Here is a 21,481-nt window from a genome sequence, read left to right as displayed (position 1 = left end):
AGGCACGCTCTCCGTCGTTTTCTCTCAAACTCCCCTGGCTCTGTCTCCCTGCGCCCGCCCGTCCCCTCTGGGGGGGGACCCAGACCATTCCCTCTCTCCCCAGGCCCGGGCTGAGGGTCCCTGCTTCCAGCGTGGAGGAGCGAGAAGAACCCCGAGGGGAGCCCCTGGCTCTCCCGGCAGCACTAGCCCCAGGCCGCGCTCCGGCCGCCTTTGGCCGGAGGTTGCATCTGCCGCCGGGGCTCTCGCTGTGCTCCCTGCGGCGGTCCCCGCTCCCTGCTCGGGTTAATAAAGTCAAACCGTAGGGCACCGCCGCGGCCCCGCAGCCTCAACCGGCCCTCGGGGCTCGGTCCCCGCTGCGGCCCGGGGCGCTCGTGACGGGGCTCTCAGGCGGCGCGGCGCGGCCCGGGGCGGGTGGCACCGGGGGTGGCACCGGAGGGAAGGGTTGGGGAGCGCGGCACCGGGGACATCCCCAGGGAGCGGGGAGCGGCACCGGCCGCCCTCCAGGGGCCTGCAGGTGCCCCTCGCTCCCCGCCCCAGCCGCCTCCCGCCGTTGGGAGCCGTCGGGCCCCGCGGGAGCGGGCGGCGCGTCCCCGTCCCCGCGCTCTGACGCGCGCTCCCGGCGCGGCAGGCGCGCCCCCGCCGCTATAACTGGCGTGCATGGAGTCGGGGCCGGCGCAGAGGAGCGGGCGGGCGATGGGAGACGCCGCTCCGGCGGGATAGAGGGGCGGAGACGGGGGCACCCCCGGGGCCCGGCCCGCCCGGGGCTCGCCGCGGGCCCGCACAGATGCTGGTGCACAGCTACCCGGGCATGGTGAGTGCGGGCCGGGGAGCGGGCGGGCGGGCGGCGCCGCGCCGGGCCGGGGGGTCGGGGCCGCCGGGGGTCCGTGCCCCCCTCACCGCTGCTGTCTCCACCGCAGGACCGCGCCGAGGGGCTGCCCGGGGCGCCGGCCGGGGCCCGCCTGCCGCAGCTGCCCGCGCTCAACCAAGCGCCCTACGGCTCCGCGCCGCCGCTCTGCCACACGCCCGCCGCCGACTTCCAGCCGCCCTACTTCCCCCCGCCGTACCCGCAGCCGCCGCTGCCCTACCCGCAGGGCCAGGAGCCCGGCTACCCGCACCTCGGGGACCCGTACGCGGCGCTCAGCCCGCTCCACCAGCACCAGCAGCCCGCCTGGCCCCCGCAGCGCGGCCGGCAGGACGAAGCGGGGCTGCTCTCGGGGACCCACCGCGCCCTGGGGCTCGACCCTCGCCGCGAGTACCCCGCCGTGCCCCGCCTGCTCCACGGGCTGCCCGAGGGTGGACACGGGCTCGCCGACGGCCCGCTGGGCCTCCACGGCCTCGGACACCACGGCATCGAGGACATCCAGGTACCGAGGGACAGAGGGAGGACGGGAAGGGTCCCCGGGGGAGGCGAGTGGGAACGGATCCCGCCGCTGTCTGCGCGGCCGAAGGGACGTGAGGGGACCCGACCGGGACAGATCGGGCTCCGAGGCGTCCGTACCCCCGGGCAGGGAGAATCGATGGGCAGGGAGCCCCGCTACTGAGGCTCGTCCGTTCCCGAGCGATCCGTCCTGGCTGGGGGCAGCGGGTGGACCGGGTCCCGTCGCGCCGGCCCCACTCCCCGAGCGGCCGGTGCCCATCCTCACCGGGAGCCGCCGGCTGACGGCTCTTGCTTCGGTGCTTTCAGACCGTGGACGACGGCGGGATGAACCTGCTCGATCAGTCCGTGATCAAGAAAGGTAAGAGCGCGGCGGCACCGCGGGACGCGGCACCGGGCCGGGCTCCCCCGCGTCGGTTTTCCCCTGCATCAGCCGTCCCACCGGGCAGCTCCCTCCCGTCGGGAAGGGCTCCCTGCTGGCCCCAGCAAGACTGAAACGAAAGCGGGGGGTCCCGACGGGCCAGCGCCTCCGTCTGTTCCCGGCTCGCCGGGATCCCTCGGGCGGGACTGAGGCCGCCGCTGCTTCCCGGTACCGGGGCCGGAGCCGGCTGTTGAGTGCCCACCCCGGTATGGAAGCCCCGGGGCTGCCCCGGCGGCAGCTGCCGGCCGGAGCTGAGCTCCGCACCGCTCCGGGCCGCGGCAGAGCGGGCCCGTTCGGCGGGACCCACACCGGGGGAAGGACGCGGTTATCGGGACCGAGGCGGTGGCGCGGCCGTGAGGGTCGGTGCTGCCCGTTCCCTCGGCCCCCGCCTCGGCAACAATCGGGGCCTGCGGACACTGCCCGTCTGCGGCTCCAAAAAGGGGTTTTCCCCCGGGGACCGGTGGGGAGGCAGCTGCTCCTTGCCGGCACCGATGCGGGCCAGCGGGGCAGCAGGGCTGCAGAAGGGGCTCCGCACGTTCCCCGGTGCCTCCCGCTGCCTCTCCTGATTTACCACCGATTCTCCTGCCCCCGCTGCACAGCCCCGCTGCTTCCCAACAAAGCCCCGGGGTTCAACCGGCTCGGCTCCGTTAAATACCCTGCTGATAAAAGCTCCGCCGCGGTGGAGCGGGGGGACACGACCGGGGCCGCGGCTGCTCGGGGCGGCAGCTCCCGCGGGGGATCCCGGCGCGGGTCCCGCTTCTCTTCGCGGGTTTCTACCAGAATACGTAGATGGGAAGGATGCTGGTAACGGGAGCTCCGTGATTCGGGCTCCAGCACAGGCGGGGAAACGGACCCGCCGCCGGCCCGGGTGGGCTCGGTGCAGGGTTAACGGGGACGGGCCTGGCCCGCAGCCCAGCCCGGTGCGAGGTTGCGGGGTGAAAGGCCGAGCTCCCCGGGAACGGTTGCATCCGGCCGGGCCGGCCCCGGGCAAAATGCAGTTGAAACCGGGAGCTTTCAGGCCGTCGCTGTGCCTGAGGCTGCAGCGAGCCCCGGTCCCAGCCCCGGCCCGCCGCGGCTCGGGGGAGCGTCCCCGTGGCGCGGCCGCAACCGAAGCCCCGGTAAGTGCCCAGTCCCGGTAACCCGGGAAAAACATCCCTCCGGTGCGGCTCTTCCCCGCCGGTTCACGGGGGAGCAGCGTTCCCGGTGCGTGACAGCCCTTTTCCACGCAAATCGTTGTTGTACGAACGCGGCTTCGTTCCACGCAACATTTCAGTGGGGCATTAACGACCGTCGTTATTTGAGCTTGAATTAGAACACACGAGAGGCGTTCCATTAACGAGCCGTGCCTGAGAAAGGCTGCGGCAGGCTGGGGGTGCGATGCCCCCTCCTCGAGCCCGGCTCTTTCTCAAACCCCGGGCTCGGCGGGGTGTACCTGGAAGTGCGGCCGAAGTGACGGTGTTGGGGTGTTTTTTCTCCCCTCCTTACCGTGCTGTTCTATTCGGTTTCTTTTCCCTTCCTTTTTCCAAAACGCGCCATTCCTCAGAAACCCTCGTCTCCCGTGGGGAGGATTTGTTGTTGTTCGGTGCCAGATTTGTGCCTGGGGATCCTCTAGTTTCAGTTTCGAAGAAAAGAACCAATAAACGAGCCCTGAGTGGCAAGCGGGGGGTGCAGAGCCTGTGTGCTCCTCCCGCTCCGGTTCGCTCGGGTTCTCCTAAAGGGATGCCGGGGGGGTCTTGTAACGGCGGCAGAACCGGGGGGAGCCCGGGGCAGATGGGGCCGCATCCCGCAGCGCTGCCCGGGGCTCGGGCTAAGCTCCGGCTGCCTCCGGTCTCCGTTGGCCCCGTATTTCGGTGGCTTCCCGCTGAGCGATGCCCCGAAAAGGGCGAGTTCGGCCCAAAGAAAAGATGCGGAACTCGGGAAGCTGCAGCCGGATCCCGCCGCAGCCCCGGCGGGCGGTGACAGCGGGATTGGAACCGCCGTTCGTGTCCCGCGGAACCGGGGGCAGCCCGTTCCCCTGTCCCGGAGCTGGCGGGGGGAGCGGCAAACGCCGCTGCCCCCTCTCGAACCGGGAGAGTGAATTCCTCTGCTTTATTCTGATTAAGAATACACAGTACAGGGCCGTCCTTCAGCGGCTCTGCCTGCTCCGGGCTGACTCCTGGAGCCACAGCGGGAGCGAGCGCTGAGCCCGGGGTGAGTTGCACCCCAGGGAACAAATGGGGAACATCAGAGACAAACCCGAGCGGTTTCCAGGCAGGAGGGGAGGCGAGGGCAGGCGGCCGGGGGAAGGGGAGTCTCGTTGTGCTTCTCTCCGTGGGGAGCGAGGGTAAACGGTAAAAAGAGCAGTTTTGTCATAAATCGCGCCGAGATCTCAAAATCCCTCACAGGAGATGATTAATCCTCGAATTCCTGCCGGGACGGCCCTTGGACAGAAACCTGATAGAAATCTGTGCATGTGAAAACAGATAAATCTCTCCTTAATTAGTTGCCGAGATACTGTTGTCCCGGTTCAACCAAATATTAATCACCTGCCTCGAACCCCGAAGCCACGTTTTAACTGCCCGCCTCGGAGGCGCTTTTCTTTCTTTTATTTCAATACCAAGCGCAGGGCCCCCCAGCCGAAAAGCGCCCGACGGCAGGGACGCGCCTGCACCGAGCCCGCAGCCGGCTTTCCATCCGGGGGGGATGTCACTGGTGTATCCCCCTCAAAACAGGCCCCAGCAGCGGGTGCTGGGGCTTAGGGAGGGCGCGGAGCCCCGGAGCGCGATGCCCGAGCATCCCTGGTTTTCTTTCCGGTGTTTGCTTCTCTCCCTTTTCCTTCTTAACCAACCTCCTCCGGGTTTAGCACTCAGTGTCATCACTGGGGGAGCAGGGGGGTGCAGCGCCCTGACGCACCCCGAGGTGTCCCCCCGAGCCCGCAGCCCTCCGGTCCCTTTTGCTGCCGGTAGCCTCGAATTTAGCAAACGAATGAGGGAGAAGGGGAGGCATCGCCCCACCGAGGGCTTGGGGGGAGCCGGTCACGGATAGAGCAGGGCTGAACCCGGCCGTTCAGAGCGCGATTTCCATCGGTGCTCCCGGGACTGGCTCCGGTTCGTTATTCCCGTGGAGAGCCCCGGGGCTGGAGACGCCGGCGGGGCCCAGCGCTGCGTGTGACCGGGTAGAGCCAGGGTTCCCCTTCAGAGAGCTCGGAAGCGCGCTGTGGAACGGAGGCTGAGCTTCCCTCGCGCTGCCGGCACAGACAGGGAATGGGTTTCGTTTGGGAATTAAACGGATAAAACCTCGGCTAGGGCAGCAGAGCTCTCAGGAATTCTTTTTCTAACACATTTGCTCATTCTCCCTCCGTTCCCCAAATATTTCAGAACGACTTTTATGTGTCGGTTTTTGTTGGTGTTTTTAAGTTGTTCGGGATTTTTCTCCTTTTCCTCCTAAGCATTTCTATTAGGAAGACATTTGACTTGAAAGCAGTAAAATGAACTCTCAGAAAGTTCACTCTGTGGCTCTGGCTGCTTTCGGCTACTGCACCTATGGGCATTTTCCACTCTGCTCACCTGCTGCCCTGGTGTTAACGCTTATCCAGACGTGAAAGCCCCAAATGGCTGGAGCCCCAGCGAGCCCTGAGCAGCCGCTGCTCCTGGTGCGGGTCCTGCCCTCAGCTGGGTGAGGAGAGGGCGAGTTTCTGTTTCTGAAATCAAGCATTAAACCCGCACACTCAGTAGCAGAAAATCCTGCGGCTCGCTCGTAAAATAAGGAGGGGTTTTATTGCTTTGCCATCCTTTCAGAATCAGCGGAAGGCTCCTGATAGAGGCTTTTTACGACAGAGGAAAATAGGAATTGCTTTCCCTGGCACCTCGGGGCACGCTGGGTGCAGGAGCAGCCCTGGGTGCTGCCAGCGATGGGTCAGGGCCCTGCGAGCAGCGGGGAGAGCCGCAGGGGCCTGCGTGCCCTGCTCGCGGGCAAGGGTTTTGGCTGGAGCATTTTACAACCTGGAGTACAGCTGGAGTAGGGTGTAACCAGCGTGGGCTGGTGCTTGGCACCCAGGCACACACAGCCCATGGGCACTGCGTAGCTGGTGGGGACTGAACTCTCTCGGCTTGGCGCTGAGGCAGCAGGATTTGGCCGCTGCTCTCTCCCTCGTGTTTGTGACTTGCTTTGAGTTTCCATCCGAGACTCCAGGGTGGCAGCGCTAGCGTTTCTGCTCAGGAATGTGGACCTGTTTGGCTGGATGCTGGACAGAGAGATGGAAAGCTGTGCCTCAGAGTGCTCCGAGCCCACATTTAGCAATATTGCAAGGAGGAGCTGTCACTGCTAAAGAATGCAGCAGAGGAAGCAGATTAAGACCAAGATCCTCAGATCCATTCGCCACCGCACGCGAGCTCCAGGTTTTGAAGCAAAACCTCCCCATGGGCTCTGGGTAGAGGGCTGCTGGTGCGGCCAGGGCCCTGGCCTGGTGGCAGCGGTGCCATTCCTCCTTTGTTTTGGTGCAGGGAGGAAGGGAGCTGTAACAAACACCGCACGAAGCCACATGTGGCAGAAAAAAAAGCCCTGAAAGAGTGGTAGATTAGATAAACATCATTTCCTGTGATGAGCAAGGTAATAAATGAAGTCATCCTGTAAAGCACCTGGGGCTGCGAAGACACGTCTTTTATAAGACTGGCCACGGATGTGGGTGGAGGTGCTTGGACTCCAGTCAGATGCTGGGTGCTGAGCCCAGCTGGCAGAGCCCTCCTGCAGCTTCATCTGCTGCCTGAGTAGGAAAAGGGGCTCACCTGGAACAAGCCGGGTCTTGACTGGAGGCTTTGCTGCCTTAGCGCTGCTCACAAAGGCTTTAAAGTTGAGACAAGCCCTTGCACACACCACGAGATAGAGCGTTCATCAGCCCACAGTCCCACCTCCCAATCCGGGCACACATGCGTGCGCGGCAGGAACACCTACAATCAAACAGCCACACTTAAAAGAAAGTTTTTACTCTGAACTGCATCCAGATCACCATTCCTCCATTAAAATTACATTTTTAATGTCCTATAATTGCACCAGGATAAACCCAGGTGTGTGTTCATGTGAGATAACACACGCGGGTACCGGTGAAGGCGCTAGGCTTTGTCTCAACCTCGCCGGTGCCTCCCGGGCATGTGTTATCTCCAAGTTTCATGTACGTTGTCATGACTTACTGTTTAATTAGATGGTTTTAAATGAGTATTTTTTCTCTTTGTTAGAAATAAAGAGCAGTTCTCAAAGGGTAGGTTTAGGTTGCTGGCTGGCATGTGGCTTGAGAGCCAAAACAACAGGGCTCCTCTGGAGGTGCACTCTAGGCTAGGCTTCTCCATGGGCAGCACTGAGTGGGGCACCATAAACACACTGGGCTGCCTCTGGAGCTCTGAAACTGCCCTTCCTGCACTTCAGGGGCTGTGGATGTTTCAGCGTTTGCCCCCACATCAGCTCTTTAGGCACTGGAGCTGCTCTAAGGTCTCCCCTTCAGGAGCCTTCTCTTTTCCAGGCTGAGCCAGCCCAGCTCTCTCAGCCTGGCTCCATAGAAAAGATTCCTCCCTGGTTAGTAATACCCCAAGATACATGATCTCAGGGAAAAAAGAGTTTGCAATCTGTCTTAATTATTTGAAGAACCTAAACAGGGTTCTCTGAAGTCCTAGACTAGCACCCTAACCACTAAAGCATCCCACCCTTTCCTGTGTGACCCTAGGGAATTACTCATTCTTGCTGTCCTTCCATTTGTTTGTTTATTTGAATTCTTAATGGGGGAGCTAATTAGCAAATGTGGATCCAGTGCTTGGAGATGCTGCATGCTCAGGTCTCATCTCCATGCTCCATCCCATAGCCAGCTCTTGCTACCGCTGGGTATCACCTTTGGTTTGGGGAGAGTTTAAGTGCTGTGATGTGGTGGAAAAGAGCAGAGAAGCACAAGGAAGTGGGAAGGAATTGCTAGAAATAAGCCCAAGCTACCCACTGCAATTACACATCCTGGAATAGAGCGTACCGGCATCCCGGGAGCTGTGAGCAGGTTCAACTCCACTGCCTAAGAAGCCATGGCAGCGTCTGCGGTGCGTGCTTGGCATTCCAGCCCGGCTGAGCCTCCCCACCCTCTATCTCAGGCATTTATCTGGCATCAGTCACCCGAGTGCCGAGGCGCCAGGGAGTGAGGGACCGGGTCAGGCCCTGCTCCCTCTGGACTGGTCAGACAGGTCCCAGGGAGCAAACGGTGTCCCCAGTGAGGTGGCTCAGTGGGGATGGTGTCCCCCCAGGGCTCCCTGGGAGCCCCATGGGCTGGTGCGGTGTGAGCAGAGGGTCGGAGTGTGGGCATTCAGGGTGGCTTCAAGCACAAGAGCCAAGTCTGCAAGAGATGGGGACAGGCATTGGGGAAACACCATCAGAGGGTTTGTAGATGCTGCAGGAGCCGCAGCACAGTTACCTGTGTGCACATGTGCCCCATCCTGCACGGCTGCCTGGTCTGAGTTGGTTTCCCCATAGGAAGATGCGATGTTGCTCCTTCCCTGTGGCTCCTCCCTGGCACCGTGATGGGTCCTGGGGCTGCCAACACGTCTGCTCTGTTGGACAACCCTGCAATAGACAGGCATTAGAAACCCAGAGCCTCTCCTGCGCAAGGAAAAGGAAAAGCATTTTCTCTGTGGCAGTGGGCGAGCGGTGCCTCTCCTCAGAGCCATCCCCAGGCAAACTGGTGACTCCAGCACAGATTGACATTGCTGCGGCCTGAGACTCAGATCGAAACCCTCCCGCATGCTCTGCGGGTTGGCAGCAAGTTCCATCTGAAGAGAAGTGTTTTCCTATTATTACTCTCATCTAATCTTTGCTGAAGGGTCTTTTGCCTTTCGATAACCTGAACACATTTCAGCAAATTGATAGCAGCATCACCGTGGCTTACATGGGTTCCGCCGCCGCTTGCAGAAGACACTGCCTCTTTCTTCTTCCTTTTTAGATTACGTGGATGCAAGCCACACAAATTCAGGTGCGCCTATGGGGAATACAGGGAAAACCTCTCAAGCATGCTACTGTAAATGGATTATGCCGTTTAAACACAAAGATCCCGTAGACCCGCTGCCAAAACGTAATGGGAGTTTATGCTGCTAAATGAATAAACCTGTGATGGTGAAGGCTGCAGGGCAGAGCGGGGCAGCGCGTGGCGGGGAGCGCTCGCTGCCGTGTGGCACGGCTCAGCCAGGCTGCGGTGGCATCCGATGAGCTTTTCCTTGGTGTCAGTGCAGGGCACTGCAGTCTCCAGCTCCCCTGGCTTAAATCCCTGGGCTCGCCAGCCTCCTGGTTCGGTTTCTTGCTTTCCCAACACCTGTATGTGCTGGAAAACCCGTGAAACCAATAGGAACAGAGGCAGAGCCACTCAAGTACCTCCACAGCAGTTGGTAATGGAGCTGAATTTTGAATGGGTATTTTTCTAATGTAGCTATGAAGGTTCCTAGCTGCAGGTTCCCAAAAGGGAGAGCATTTTGAATCAGGGGACTCTGTAACCACCAGTATTTGCTGTGTTCCAGGGGAGCATTTCCAAGTTTACTGCTGGGGCTCCCTGAGAGCACAGCCCAGTCCCTGAGCTGGAGCACAGCAGGGAAACGGGTGGGAGCTCACAACAAAGTGTTTGGGAGCAGTTTCCAAAAATCCACAAACTGTCCTGACCAAACAGCACATTTGGGGCTGAGCCATTCCTGAATGATAAAGTATTAATTAATTATGAAAGTATTAATTTGGAACCACTTACTAATCCCCTTGCAGAGGTCTGAGTAAATTTGGTCACTATATTGATTGGCCATTCCTATCAAGACACAAGGTACTAAAGCCAGTACCGTGTTTAACCAAGACGCCGCATCCCCTGGTCTCCAGGAGGCTGAACCTTCCTGCCCCATCAATCCACCCCAGAGCTCCCCAGGAGACACCTGCAGTGACACAAGGCAGGTACTTTGCTGGGTAAAACAGAGGCACAGAAAGAAAAATGCAATTAATATCACATGGCACTCTAACTAATGTATTGATTTGCATGGGAAAGAGAATGTAAAGTACAGGAGCTTTGCATAGGCATGGGACCTCCTCTGATTATCTTTCTCATGGGAATCGTTTGAGTTGTATCCCTGCTCCATCTCTGAGGGTCCGAGATCCATTTCCCTATCAGGACTCAGCAATCTGGAAAGCCCAGAGATAAAACAAGATTCTTTCCATCCTTCCATTTGAAAAGGCCTTCGAGCCTATTACTGCGTTTCCTAGAGATGCTCTTTGACATGGGGACCTGGTTCAGGTTGTGCATTCGAGATAAAGCAAATACCTGTAGAATCCCCTCGGGGAAGGAAGGATAATTACAGACCACAGGTTTGAAATACAGCTGATGGCACTGACCTCCTTCCCTGGACCATCAATAAATACCTCTCTGCTGAAACACCAGGAAACTGGAGCAGCTGAACCCCACAGCACCTCCTCCGTGAAAAAGGGCTTTGAAAGGGATGGTAGGAGCGGTTGCCTCTGGCTCACACCCACATGCAGATACTTCTTTATATATGTATCTCCATCTTATAATTTACATCAGAGACATTCAAACGAAGGTTAGATTAGCTCACTGAAAGCTCTTCCTCAAAGACAGCACCAGCCCCTCGCCTTTTGGAGCACCTCCCATCAAGCATCCATTGGACTGAGCTTTCCATTGCTGCCTGCCTGGAGCAGAGCTGCAGAGCAGGACCCAGGGGGCTCAGGGCTGTCACCACTGCACCTCCAATACTCAGCAGCTGCATTAATAGGTTTGCACCATTGCAGGTTTGCACCTTGAGGCTCCCACAGCTGTGTTTTGGGATGCCCTGAACCCACAGTGATGCCCAGCACAGCTGAGCTGACCAGTGCATGGCCCCGGAGAGGGACCAGGGGTCGAGATGCTTTTAGGGTGGCTGGAGACAGCGCTGTGCCTGGAGATGGGAGATTGCTTTGTCCCAGGCAGTCTCCTAAGACGATTGGTTGATACCTCTTTGAAACACAACCTGAATGAACTGCAGCACACTCCCACCTGAAAGGTGCTGCAACAAAAGCCCCCATACCCAGGGATTCCACATTGCAAAGGAGGAGGATTTACCTGTAACGTATCTAAGGAGAGAAGAGAACAGACTTGTAAGGCAGGCAGTGATTTGCGTGTTCCCTCTGGACTTGTTTTTCCCCCTGACAGCACTCTGAGCTCCAGCTGGAAATGGAACCAGGAACACCACAACGAGCATCCAGCTTCCAAGGACCACAAATCTTCCTGCTTACAAATTGCCTTGCAAGCAGGCAGCGCGTTTCACGTATGGCAATGTGTCAGTGCTACTTCTCTGTGCTTTTACAGGCAAAGCTCAGGTTTCCCTTACAGCCCAAAGCCGATGGTGTGCAGCCACCCCTTGAGCACAGGCACCGGCAGCACCCACATGCAGAGCCTGAGCCCGGACTGCAGATGCCCCTTTGGCACGGGATATTTACACATCAAAGTGGCTGTTTCAGGAAGCACAGCGGTGATGTCAGGCACCAAGGCTTGTGCACACGGAGGAGGAGGAAGCAGGAGTGCAGACACTCAGGCTTGGAGCATCGTCACCCTGGACAGCGCGGATCAGTTTGTGCTGAAACTCATCAGGGCAAAGCAGGACATTCTCCAAGGCTTTCTGGCTCCCTGGGTAAAGGCCTTTGAAGAATGGGCTCTTTTTGCTCCTCCTTCTTTGCACCTGGAACTTAAAAGCTGAGAGACCCATTTTTGTGAACCAGAACAAGAGTGTCAGAAACTTCATGCTTCATCCTGAAGGCACAGGTCTCCTCGCTCCATCCACCAGGTTCACAACAGACTGATCATCAGTTTAGTGCTGTTTCTTCTCTTCCCCCCGCTGTTTGGTATCTCTTCCTCACAGAGACAAGGCAGTGGCATCCTATCCCACCTGCAGCATTACTGGAGGCATCAGGACCTCATGCTCATGAGTGTTGCCTTCCTATGCCTATCTGCCTCTCCAATGAGCATCATCGCATCCTGCACTTCGGTGCTGGACCAACTCCTTCTGGTTACATTTACTGTCCAGGGACTTCTCACCTGGAGAAATCTCATCAGGGATCACTTGGCAAGTTTCAGTTAGGTATCACAGCATCTCTCCCTCACAGATGTTACTATCTCAAGCCCACACTGGGGAGGTGACCTGCCCAGAGGCATAAAGCAGGCTCCTGGCTGTGCAGGGATGCAGCCACACACAGGCAGGGTGCTCTGCAGCCAAGGAAGTCAAGGGATGAAGCCTTCAGACCTGTTTTGAAATCACTCTCTCTGAATCAAGGTTTTTCAGACCACAGCAAATGGAGCTGTGCGAGTTCCATCATCTGACAGTTACACACAAAGGGTGGTTGAGACAGCCTAGGTCTGACAGCACAAAAAAGCATCTCTGGTGGGAGATCTCAAGCTTTGGGGGTCCAAAGGGAAGATGAGACCGTGCATCCCTGCTGCATAGCACCAGGACAGGTGACTGGTGTGGGATTTTGTGCCTGCACTGCTGCTCAATGCACACATGAAGTGTATAAAGCACTGCCAGTGGTACCTGCCATGCAGCAGTGAGATGCTGAGCCTCATGGAAATGCTTCCAGTGATGTTACATGGAAGAAATGAGGATTATTTCCCTTCCTGCATTCAGCAAGATGTCATATGCTTATTATCAACATGCTGCCATTCTCAGTGGCTCGCTTCAAAACACAAGAGCACCATGAGACAAGATGATGCACTGACAAACACCCCCATTTCACAGCATTGAAAGAAGTCTGGAGTTAGGAAAAGAGAGGCCATACACCACCAGTTTTCTGTATAGCAATTCCCAACACTTGGGCAATAGCTGAAGCCTGGATTGCTTAGAAAAGCCTTCCCATAGACCATAGGTGCATGCATTCAGACCATGGCCATTTACCTGAGCTTTGGTAAATCATTTAACTTGTTCTGTGCCTCAGTTCTCCCCAGCTGCAATAATGAACCAGTTCACACAGGCACTGGGAGCAAGGTAATGACTGAAGTGGCTGGTCCTGTACCAGCCCTGGGCAGGGATCAGCAGTGTGTGAAGCTCTTTGAGGTCTGTCAGTGCAACCTCATTCCAAAATCAGTTTTCCCTTTCAAATCAGCCCCTTGTGACCCGTGCAGCCCCACAGTGCTTACCTCCATCCAGCTCCACCGCAGCATCCCCAGGGCCAAAGGTTCACTTTGCTGGGGCTTTACCTTGTGAAGCCTGGTGCCTCTGCCTTACCATTTCTTCAGCTGAATCAACCCAAACCAAGCCTTGCAGAGGGAAGCAGAGCTTCTGTCCTGCCCTTTATACCTTCCTGGGGTGGGCTGACCCAGCTGAGCCCTGTTCTGCTCATCAGGCAGAGGCCAAGCACTGGGGCACTGGGTGGTTTGGGCACCAGCATCTCACCCTTCCCTTGTCAGCCTGGGCAGTGTGTTGGTGCATCACTGAACGAGCATCTCTGCGGTGTGGTTCTGCTCATGGTCCTGAGTGGGAGCTGAGCCTGCCATGGGGATGAGCAGGGTGAGAGCCAGCTCATTGATGGAAAGGCGATGTCCTGCCCCCATGCCAGGACAGGTATTGCCCATGGCCGACCCTACAAACCTCAGGGGTGACCGGTGCGGTGACACTGCTGTGACATTCCTGTTGCCAGCTGCAAAGGGGTCGGCACCGGGGCTCTGGGCTGTCGGCTGCCGACCCGCAACCGCTCTCATGCTTCCTTCTTGTCTGCAGGCTGGCTCAGGTGCTCCGATCACCTGCTGCTTGCGGGAACAGGAAAGCAGCAACTGAAGATCGAGGGGGACTTTTGGTTTACTCAGATGACAAGAGACAATTTTGGTTCCCCCAAAGCCAAGGAAACAAAGCTGTCAGGCTTTAATGGTAGCTTGTCTCCCTCCTGCAGCATGTTTATGGGCAAACAAGCTGCAGATCAGACCAGGCAAGCAGCAGCAGGTGAGGCCAAATAACACTAATTCCTAATTAATGGCGAATGTGGCTGTGTTTGTTCTTGTTGTATTGGGGCAACGCTGTCTAATGGATGAAGCACTGTTACAGGACTCAAGAGCCCGGCCCGGTTTCCAGCTCTGCATGATGCTGGGCCAGCCACCCGTTCTGTTTCTGCCTTCTCACTCAGGGTGCCCGCTGCTGAGGGTGCCAGCTCTCTGTGACATGGGTGGCCCCCTCCCATCCCTCCATGTGCCCAATCCAGTGGGGTTCTGGCCTCGAGGCAGAAGAACGATGCCAAAATCCCTGTTCTGTTATGGGTGCCTGGAGCCTGCACGGTTTGCTTGTGGCACGGAGCAGGGCTGACCTGGCTGCTCCGGGTTACAGCTTTCAAGGGGGGTTGTTTCCGATAGCAGCATCATCCCTCAAAGTGCCAGTGTTGTGGTGTCTCCGTGCATCAGCATCCATCCGTGCCTTCCCACCGCCCTGCCCCGCACGCTGCCGGTGTCACACCGGAGTTCCATCGGACCCATCTCCAGCCCAGTTTTCCATAGGCTCCAGTGTGATCTCACACTGGTGCCAGCTGCGTTTGCCTCTTCCCCAGTGCCATGTTTCATGGGCATGTGTGCTGAGCCACGGTTCCCCTCCCTCCTGCATGTCTGCCCATCCCTTGTGTGTACAGGGGTCCCCAGCATGCATGCAACTTTCATGCACGCCACTGCATGACTTCAGGCATGCACAGATGTGCCATTGTGTGAACAGACAACGTATGTGACACTACAAGCAACATCTGCTCTCCAGGGGTGCCTGTTTTAGGGTGGCCCTTGTGCAGCAGAACCTGCATCCGCTGGGTACCTGCACCTGAAGCAACACACTCATTGGCAGCAATGCATGGATGCTTGTGAAATGCACTCTGACTCTTTACTTCAAGGGTGTCCTCTAGAGACAGACAGAACCTGTTCTGGGACTGGGGAAGAAAGCTTTGAAGTTGCTGCTTCCTGGAAATCCAGCCCAGGTTTCCTGCGTCTCCTGGTGATGTTGCTGTGTTTGCTCTTCCCTGGATGCCTCTCGACCAGCTCCAGTCATGGCAAATGCCAGTGGGGCACTGGTGCATCTCGTCCTTCAGCCCCCTGACTCTGTGCAAGTTCCACTCTGAAAGGAAACTCAATGCACCCTAATGCTCCTTCCCATTCATCTTTCACTTCAAACATGACCCATTTTTATGTAACACGTGCTGCCTTTTTATTGCCACGCTAACACGTTCTCGAGCTGTGTTTTACAATATGCTGATTGTAAGCACCCCTTAATAGGGCCAGTTCACCAATTAACGCTCGGGTTTTCTGTTTCATTTTGGGCATGCGGGTTTCCCTTCCAAACCCTGCATCTCGCCCTGGTGCGCGGCTGCGTTACCCACAGGAGCCCTCTGAATGTGCTTTGTGGAGCAGTCATTACCGAGGAGCCACAAGGAACGCCAGGGCTGCAGTGGTCTTTGGATCCTTTCAAAACCTGCTTTCTTTTCCAGCGTTACACGAGTTATTGATTGCAGAACATAAAGGCCAAGGAGATTTGGCACAAGTTTCAGCCACGGTTTTCACCCATAAACCTTTATTGCATCTAAGAACATTCCATACTGGAGTGATGTATGGGAAAACCGTGCCCAGTGCGCTGCTGCAGCCCCCATTGCCTGCCCAACCTCCTGCGTTAACTGACTTCTGCCCATGAAGTCAAAGGAAGTCTGTGCTGGGTTAATCTGGTTTGATCTTCCCAAGCTTCCTTTAAGCCATGAAAGTTTAGGGCCGTGGCTTGTGGGGCTGATCCCAAAGCTGAAGCCAAAGAAACTCTTTCCCTTGGCTCCTGTGCATGCACAGTGACAAGCACAGCCCTCAGCCAGCCCAGCACCTCCTGGGTTGCTGCAGGGTGTGAAGGTGGTGGCTCAGCCCCATCCAGTGGGATACAGCCTGGGCTGTAGCTGTGACCCCATCCCAAAGCCAGGACAGCAGCAGCACCCAGCGCTTCCCCATCCCATCCCACCCCACCTGCATGGAGCACCCCGAGGAGGCAGGGAGGGGACGCTGGTCACAGGTCCAGCAGCGATGCTGCCGACAGTCCTTAGTGTTCCAGGAGAGCAGCCCAAAGCCTTGGCTTTAAGCGCATGGAGGCGTGGGAAAGCAGGGTCCAGGCTGCTTCCATTATTCCTGTTTTCCTTATTTCATCTAGCCTCATCATCCCACTCTCTTCTTTCTCTGAGGAAAGTAAGGAACCAACTGGGATACCCCTGCCAGCCGGGCTGCTGTCTGTGGAGGGTGCTGGGGATTGGAAAGCTGCCGGCAGAGTCACCGAGCAGCTTCCCTGGCTCTGGAATCTCTCAGCCACGGTCTCTTCTCTCTCCCTTCCTTCTCCCCCAGTGCCCATCCCCTCGAAGGCCAACGGCACCACCATTTCCACCCTGTCAATGAACAAGGACGGCCTGATCGGAGGGGTCACCAACCCCAACGAGGTTTTCTGCTCCGTGCCCGGCCGCCTCTCCCTCCTCAGCTCCACCTCCAAGTACAAGGTGACGGTCGGGGAGGTGCAGAGGAGGCTCTCGCCCCCCGAGTGTCTCAACGCCTCTCTCCTCGGGGGAGTCCTTCGCAGGTAAGCTCCAACAGGCAGCCCAAGCACGCGCTGTGCTCAGCACCAGCCCTCACCTCTCACAGTGATGGGGATTCCGGTGTGTGGTGTGCTGGGGAATAGCGGGTTTGGTGCTAACCCTAAACCCTTAAACTGGGATTGGGTGTGGTTATGTTAATATGAATGAAATAGTAATTAATATTAGTATTAATTAGATTCTAATTTACCCCCCCCCATTTTCTCTTTTCAGAGCAAAGTCAAAAAACGGGGGTCGCTGTTTAAGGGAGAGGTTAGAGAAAATCGGACTGAACCTGCCTGCAGGAAGGCGCAAGGCTGCCAACGTCACCCTGCTGACATCCCTCGTGGAAGGTAAGCATCGCCATCGCCATCCCCTTCCATGGAGCCTGGGGGGGCCCAAACCTCCCTGCCCTTCACTTGCAGCTGGGGAACACTGAAATGATGCAGAGGTCATGAGGGACAGAGCCTGGAAACAGCCCCGGGTGAGCCCCGTGCTGAGCTGAGCAGGTCTGGCTCCTGAAACTCGGACTCTTCTGTCGGAGCATCGGAGCCCTCAGCTCCAGTAACTCTTCATTGGGTTCACAGAAACCAAATGGAGCCAGGCTGAGAGAGCGGGGCTGGAGCAGCCTGGAGAAGAGAAGGCTCCTGAAGGGGAGACCTGAGAGCAGCTCCAGTGCCTAAAGGGGCTGCAGGAAACCTGGAGAGGGGCTTGGGACAAGGGCCTGTAGGGACAGGCCAAGGGGAATGGCTTGAACCTGCCCGAGGGGAGACTGAGCTGAGCTCTTAGGCAGAAGCTCTTCCCTGTGAGGGTGCTGAGGCGCTGGCACAGGGTGCCCAGAGAAGCTGTGGCTGCCCCATCCCTGGCAGTGCTCAAGGCCAGGTTGGACACAGGAGCTTGGAGCAAGCTGCTCTGGGTGACAGCAACGTGCTCTGTCGAGGCTCCATCACTGCTCCACGCGGTGTGAGGTGCCCCTGCTTAAAGCCACTTGTTCATTTGCTCCCCTCCTTCTTTCCACACGATGGAGATGATGAAGTTGCCTCCGCATCTTGGGAGCAAAGCACACGGGATGCAGACAAATGCAGTGACAGCTCTGACTCCCTTCGAGCTTTGGAATCCATTGTGCTTGCACCCAGCGTGTTGGAGGCAGCTGCCTGCAGTTTCTGAATAGAAAATCATCCCCATTGTTGCCAGCAAATTAAATGACCCGCTTCATTAGGCGGGGGCTGTTACTGAGGGCAGTTGGTTTGTGCCGAATGAAAGGCTGATTTCCATCAAAAGAAAGGAAGGAGAGAAAGAAAGGAAGGAAGAAACAGTACAGTTGGATTTCAGGTGGCTGCTGATGGTTTGGTTCCTGCTTACCAGCTCATAGTAAATAAAAGAGTAGTGCCATGTGTGCCTGATGGATAGGATCTCCTCCTGCACAGAAGTGTAATGGTATGGGGAGATGGTGCTGCTGCACTGTCATTACTCAGCATGCAGAAACTGCCTTGTGCCCCTGTGCCCCAGGTACCCTCTTTCTTGGACGCTGCCTGAGTTGGTTTGATTTGTTTCCTCCCCTCTGTTTTCCCACTGTTCATTCAACCAATTCACTGTGTGGGGTTTTCAGTGCTAAGAATACACCGACCCACAGCCATTCACACAGATGGAGGAGGATGGGTACCAGGGGAGCACTGCAGGTAGAACCACAGCTTCCTTTGGGAGCCCTTGTCCTCTCCTGGGCACCTGCTGCATGAGGAGCTGCAGCACACACAGGGCAGTGGCAGGGCTGTATTTCAGCCTCACAAACACCCTTCAGCCCTCAGGCAGAGCTGAGCACTGGGACTGGCTCCTGCAGCCCCTCTGCTTGCTGCAGCCTCCTGCCCCTGAGCCTCCCCTCCTGGCCTCTTGACATGGTTTGTCTTTAACCACCCCCTTCAGAAGCTGGGCTGCCTTGTGCCCTCCGCAGCATCTCTGCATCAGCATCCCAATGGCCTTTAACAGTTCTGCTGTGCAGCCACTCACATGCACCATGGAGGAAACAAACCTGGCTCCATGCTCCTCTTTTACAGTCACAATAACTGCTTTTTTCAGCAGCTATTACTTTCTGGTTGTTTTTCAACATCCAAACAACTGGAGCTCTGATTCTCTGTACCTTCTCCTTATTTGCCCCTTCTCTGGAGGAGGAGACAAAGTGGGAAGTGTTATCATGATATGGGAATCACAGACACTTTCCCCATAATAGGGAGCCCAAGCTGAGCTCTGGAAGCTGGGGGGAATGTGATGGGATCTAGGTTAATGCTATTAGGATGGATGGTCTAATACATATGAGCAGCAGGAGGGCAAGTCAAATTAGCTCTGCCTGCCCGACCGGGATTTCGGGTGTTGGGCATGATCAATTGCCATCAGCTCTGATTATTTCCACGGGGATGCCTGGAGATGGATCAATTCCATCAATGGGTGGGCATTTCCATGGGGTGATGGATACGCTGCCTGCACGTCCAGCCCGAGGGCTCCTGCTTACTGCAGGGGGATGTAAACCCCTTCCTTCTGCCCCTTTCTCACATCCCTGTATTGTCTGGCAGCCATGGGGCTAAGGTCACTTTTTCACCCTCCAGCCCCTGTTTAAATCTCTGCTCAATTAGAGAGGCCAAGCAGGGAATTTTGGGAGACGCAGGGAGAGGGAGATGCCGCAGGGGAAGTGCCCATGTGGGAACGTCTCTGCTGTTCTTCCTTTCGGAGCAGTAGCCCAGCATCGCACCTCATCCTGCTCTAACTCCAGCACCGCCCTTTATAAAAGTTAGCAGAGGAAGGGACCAGTTTCTGCTTGGTGCTGGCACTGGTTCACCCGGACCCGTGCAGAATGGATTACAGGGGGGTGTAAGAACCTCTTAGAGGTGTCTGCACCATGAGCCCAAGGCACAGAAAGCTCTTGGGTGGCAGCAGAACCAAGCCCCACCAGTGGCACGGCTGAGGCTGCTGCACAAAGCGCAGGCACTGACGCAGCTCTGGTTTGTCCTCTCGCAGGTGAAGCCGTTCACCTGGCTCGGGATTTCGGGTACGTGTGCGAAACCGAGTTCCCAGCCAAGGCAGCGGCAGAGTACCTGTGCCGACAGCACTCGGACCCCACGGAGCTCCACACCAGGAAGAACATGCTGCTGGCTACCAAGTGAGTACAGATGGCAACGAGCCGCCAGCGTGCTGGGTATCAGCAGTGCTGGTGGGCACCGTTAGCAGGGAAGAGACGGTCTCACTGCACATGGATGTGGAGGATGTGCAGGATGTGGAGGATGTGAAGGATGTGCAGGAAGGGGAACCATTTGCTCGCTCCTCCTGGGAGAGGTTAACCTAACCCCAGGGAACATCCCAGCTCTGCCACATGCACCAGCTCCAACTCTGCACCCAGGGGCTCTCCCCTGGCTGGAGCTCAAACACCCAAAGGGGAAGCAGACACCTGAGCCAGGAGCAGGAAAAGAACCCCCAGACTCAACCATGCCCTTGCAGCACTCCCAGTAACCACAAACCTCTCTCTTCCAGGCAAATCTGTAAGGAGTTTGCAGACTTGATAGCCCAGGACCGCTCTCCGCTGGGGAACAGCCGCCCCTCACTCATCCTCGAGCCCGGTGTCCAGAGCTGTTTGACTCATTTCAGCTTGATAACCCACGGCTTCGGGGGCCCTGCCATCTGCGCAGCGCTCACGGCCTTCCAGAACTACCTGGTGGAGTCCCTCAAGGGGCTGGATAAGATATTCATGAACAGCACAGGGAACGGGCACACGGCCGGGGACTCCAAAGCGTCAGAGAAGGAAGCGAAGCATCGGAAATAACGCGTTGTCTCCATCCCTCTTCCCAGCACGATGATGCAGTGCACTGTGTGCTGAGCTGTCTGAACACGGGAAGAAACTCATACGGAAAAGACAAGAAATAAGAAGATTTAAAGAACTGAAGGTGGTAACAACTCTCCTGGGCACAGTGAGGTTGAGATCAGCCAGGTCGAGGGCTTCTGCCTTTGTTGGTTTCAACTCATGGATGCAGGAAGCCAAATCATGTGCAATTCTGGTTTATTGGAAAGCCCCCAGTGAAACCCTCCAGGAATTTCTTCCAACCACACAAAAGCGAAAGGCTCCTCAATGCAAGCAGGAGATGGAGGAGCCGCAGAGGGCAGGGCCTTGGGTCCCTGCTGCACCTGGATTTATCGGCTGGTTTTGACAGGCAAACACACAGGAAACCTCCTCACTTTCCCCACCTAAAGCCAGGCCAAGAGGAAGCCGCCAGCGCGGCTGCTTTGGATCTGAAGCAGTTTCAGACCTCGTTTACAGTTTGCAGACTGAGACCCGAGCTGGATTTTCCCCTGGGCTGTAGCAGAGGGGAGGAACAACCGCACACCCGAGGGGTCCCAGGGCAGGACCCGAGCGGGGAGAGCCTTCCCCATGGCCACAGGCACCGCGGGGGATAAAGCAGGTGAAGTTAAACCCGGGACTGACTGAGACTCCACAACCGACAGCAAACAGCACACACGTTCCTAAAGTTAGTAATAGTAATAATAATAATTAATAAAGCACAAGGAGCAGAACTTGAACCAGGCCAAACTGAACTGTTCGAAATCTGTATATATTTATTTATGTGTAATTAAAATCTGAAAGTTTTAAAATGTCCAGTGCAAGTTATTTATATCAAATTGAGTTAGGGGTTTCGGGGGGGGGGGTTGGTTTGGTTGGGTTTGTTTTGGTTTTTGATTATTTTTTGGGGGGTGGATTTTTTTTTTTTTTTTAAAGATGAAAATCTTTGGATTTTCAGCCCTTAGAAATGGGAATGCAGTTTTGGATACACAAAACTGTAGCATGGACAAGATAGGCTGTGATAATAATGACTATAGAAGTTCTTCAGGATTTTGTACTTGCTGTTGTTTCTCTTAATGCTGCAATAGATGTACACCACCACGATGTCATTCTCATTATCTTAATAAACCTCTTTTTATTTGAAGCAAGCCCCTCCATCGTCTTTGTGAACCAGGAGCCTTCTGCCCCTGTGGCTCTCTCGAAATGCTGCACAGGTTTAAGGAACAGCCTCCTCCATGGCTGATGTTTGATCTGTGCAGTCACAGAACGAACGATGGGTGCTGGCTTGAGTGCCCTCATCTCC

The 21,481-nt window shown here is 56.8% G+C and overlaps 1 protein-coding gene across 2 annotated transcripts; it reads left to right on the top strand.

Annotated features, from left to right (window-relative positions):
- Nucleotides 1-668: 668 nt before the first annotated feature.
- On the top strand, nt 669-20,410 carry TFAP2E (transcription factor AP-2 epsilon). Of its 2 annotated transcripts, XM_061360794.1 has the most exons (8): nt 669-811; nt 918-1,364; nt 1,685-1,736; nt 13,526-13,744; nt 16,141-16,369; nt 16,596-16,714; nt 19,368-19,509; nt 19,878-20,410. In XM_061360794.1, exons 1-8 carry the CDS (start codon nt 785-787, stop codon nt 20,164-20,166), a joined length of 1,524 nt encoding a protein of 507 aa, XP_061216778.1. In that variant the 5' UTR covers nt 669-784; the 3' UTR covers nt 20,167-20,410. The 2 variants fall into 2 exon arrangements, with proteins under 2 accessions (XP_061216778.1, XP_061216780.1); XM_061360796.1 differs by lacking the exon at nt 13,526-13,744.
- Nucleotides 20,411-21,481: the final 1,071 nt, after the last annotated feature.

The sequence above is a fragment of the Neopsephotus bourkii genome, unplaced genomic scaffold (genome assembly GCF_033783945.1).
Source record: "Neopsephotus bourkii isolate Nb327-2 ecotype Australia unplaced genomic scaffold, CSIRO-AGI_Nbou_v1 NB_1036, whole genome shotgun sequence".
Taxonomy (NCBI): Eukaryota; Metazoa; Chordata; class Aves; order Psittaciformes; family Psittacidae; genus Neopsephotus; species Neopsephotus bourkii.
This window is presented reverse-complemented; position numbering and strand designations above follow the sequence as displayed.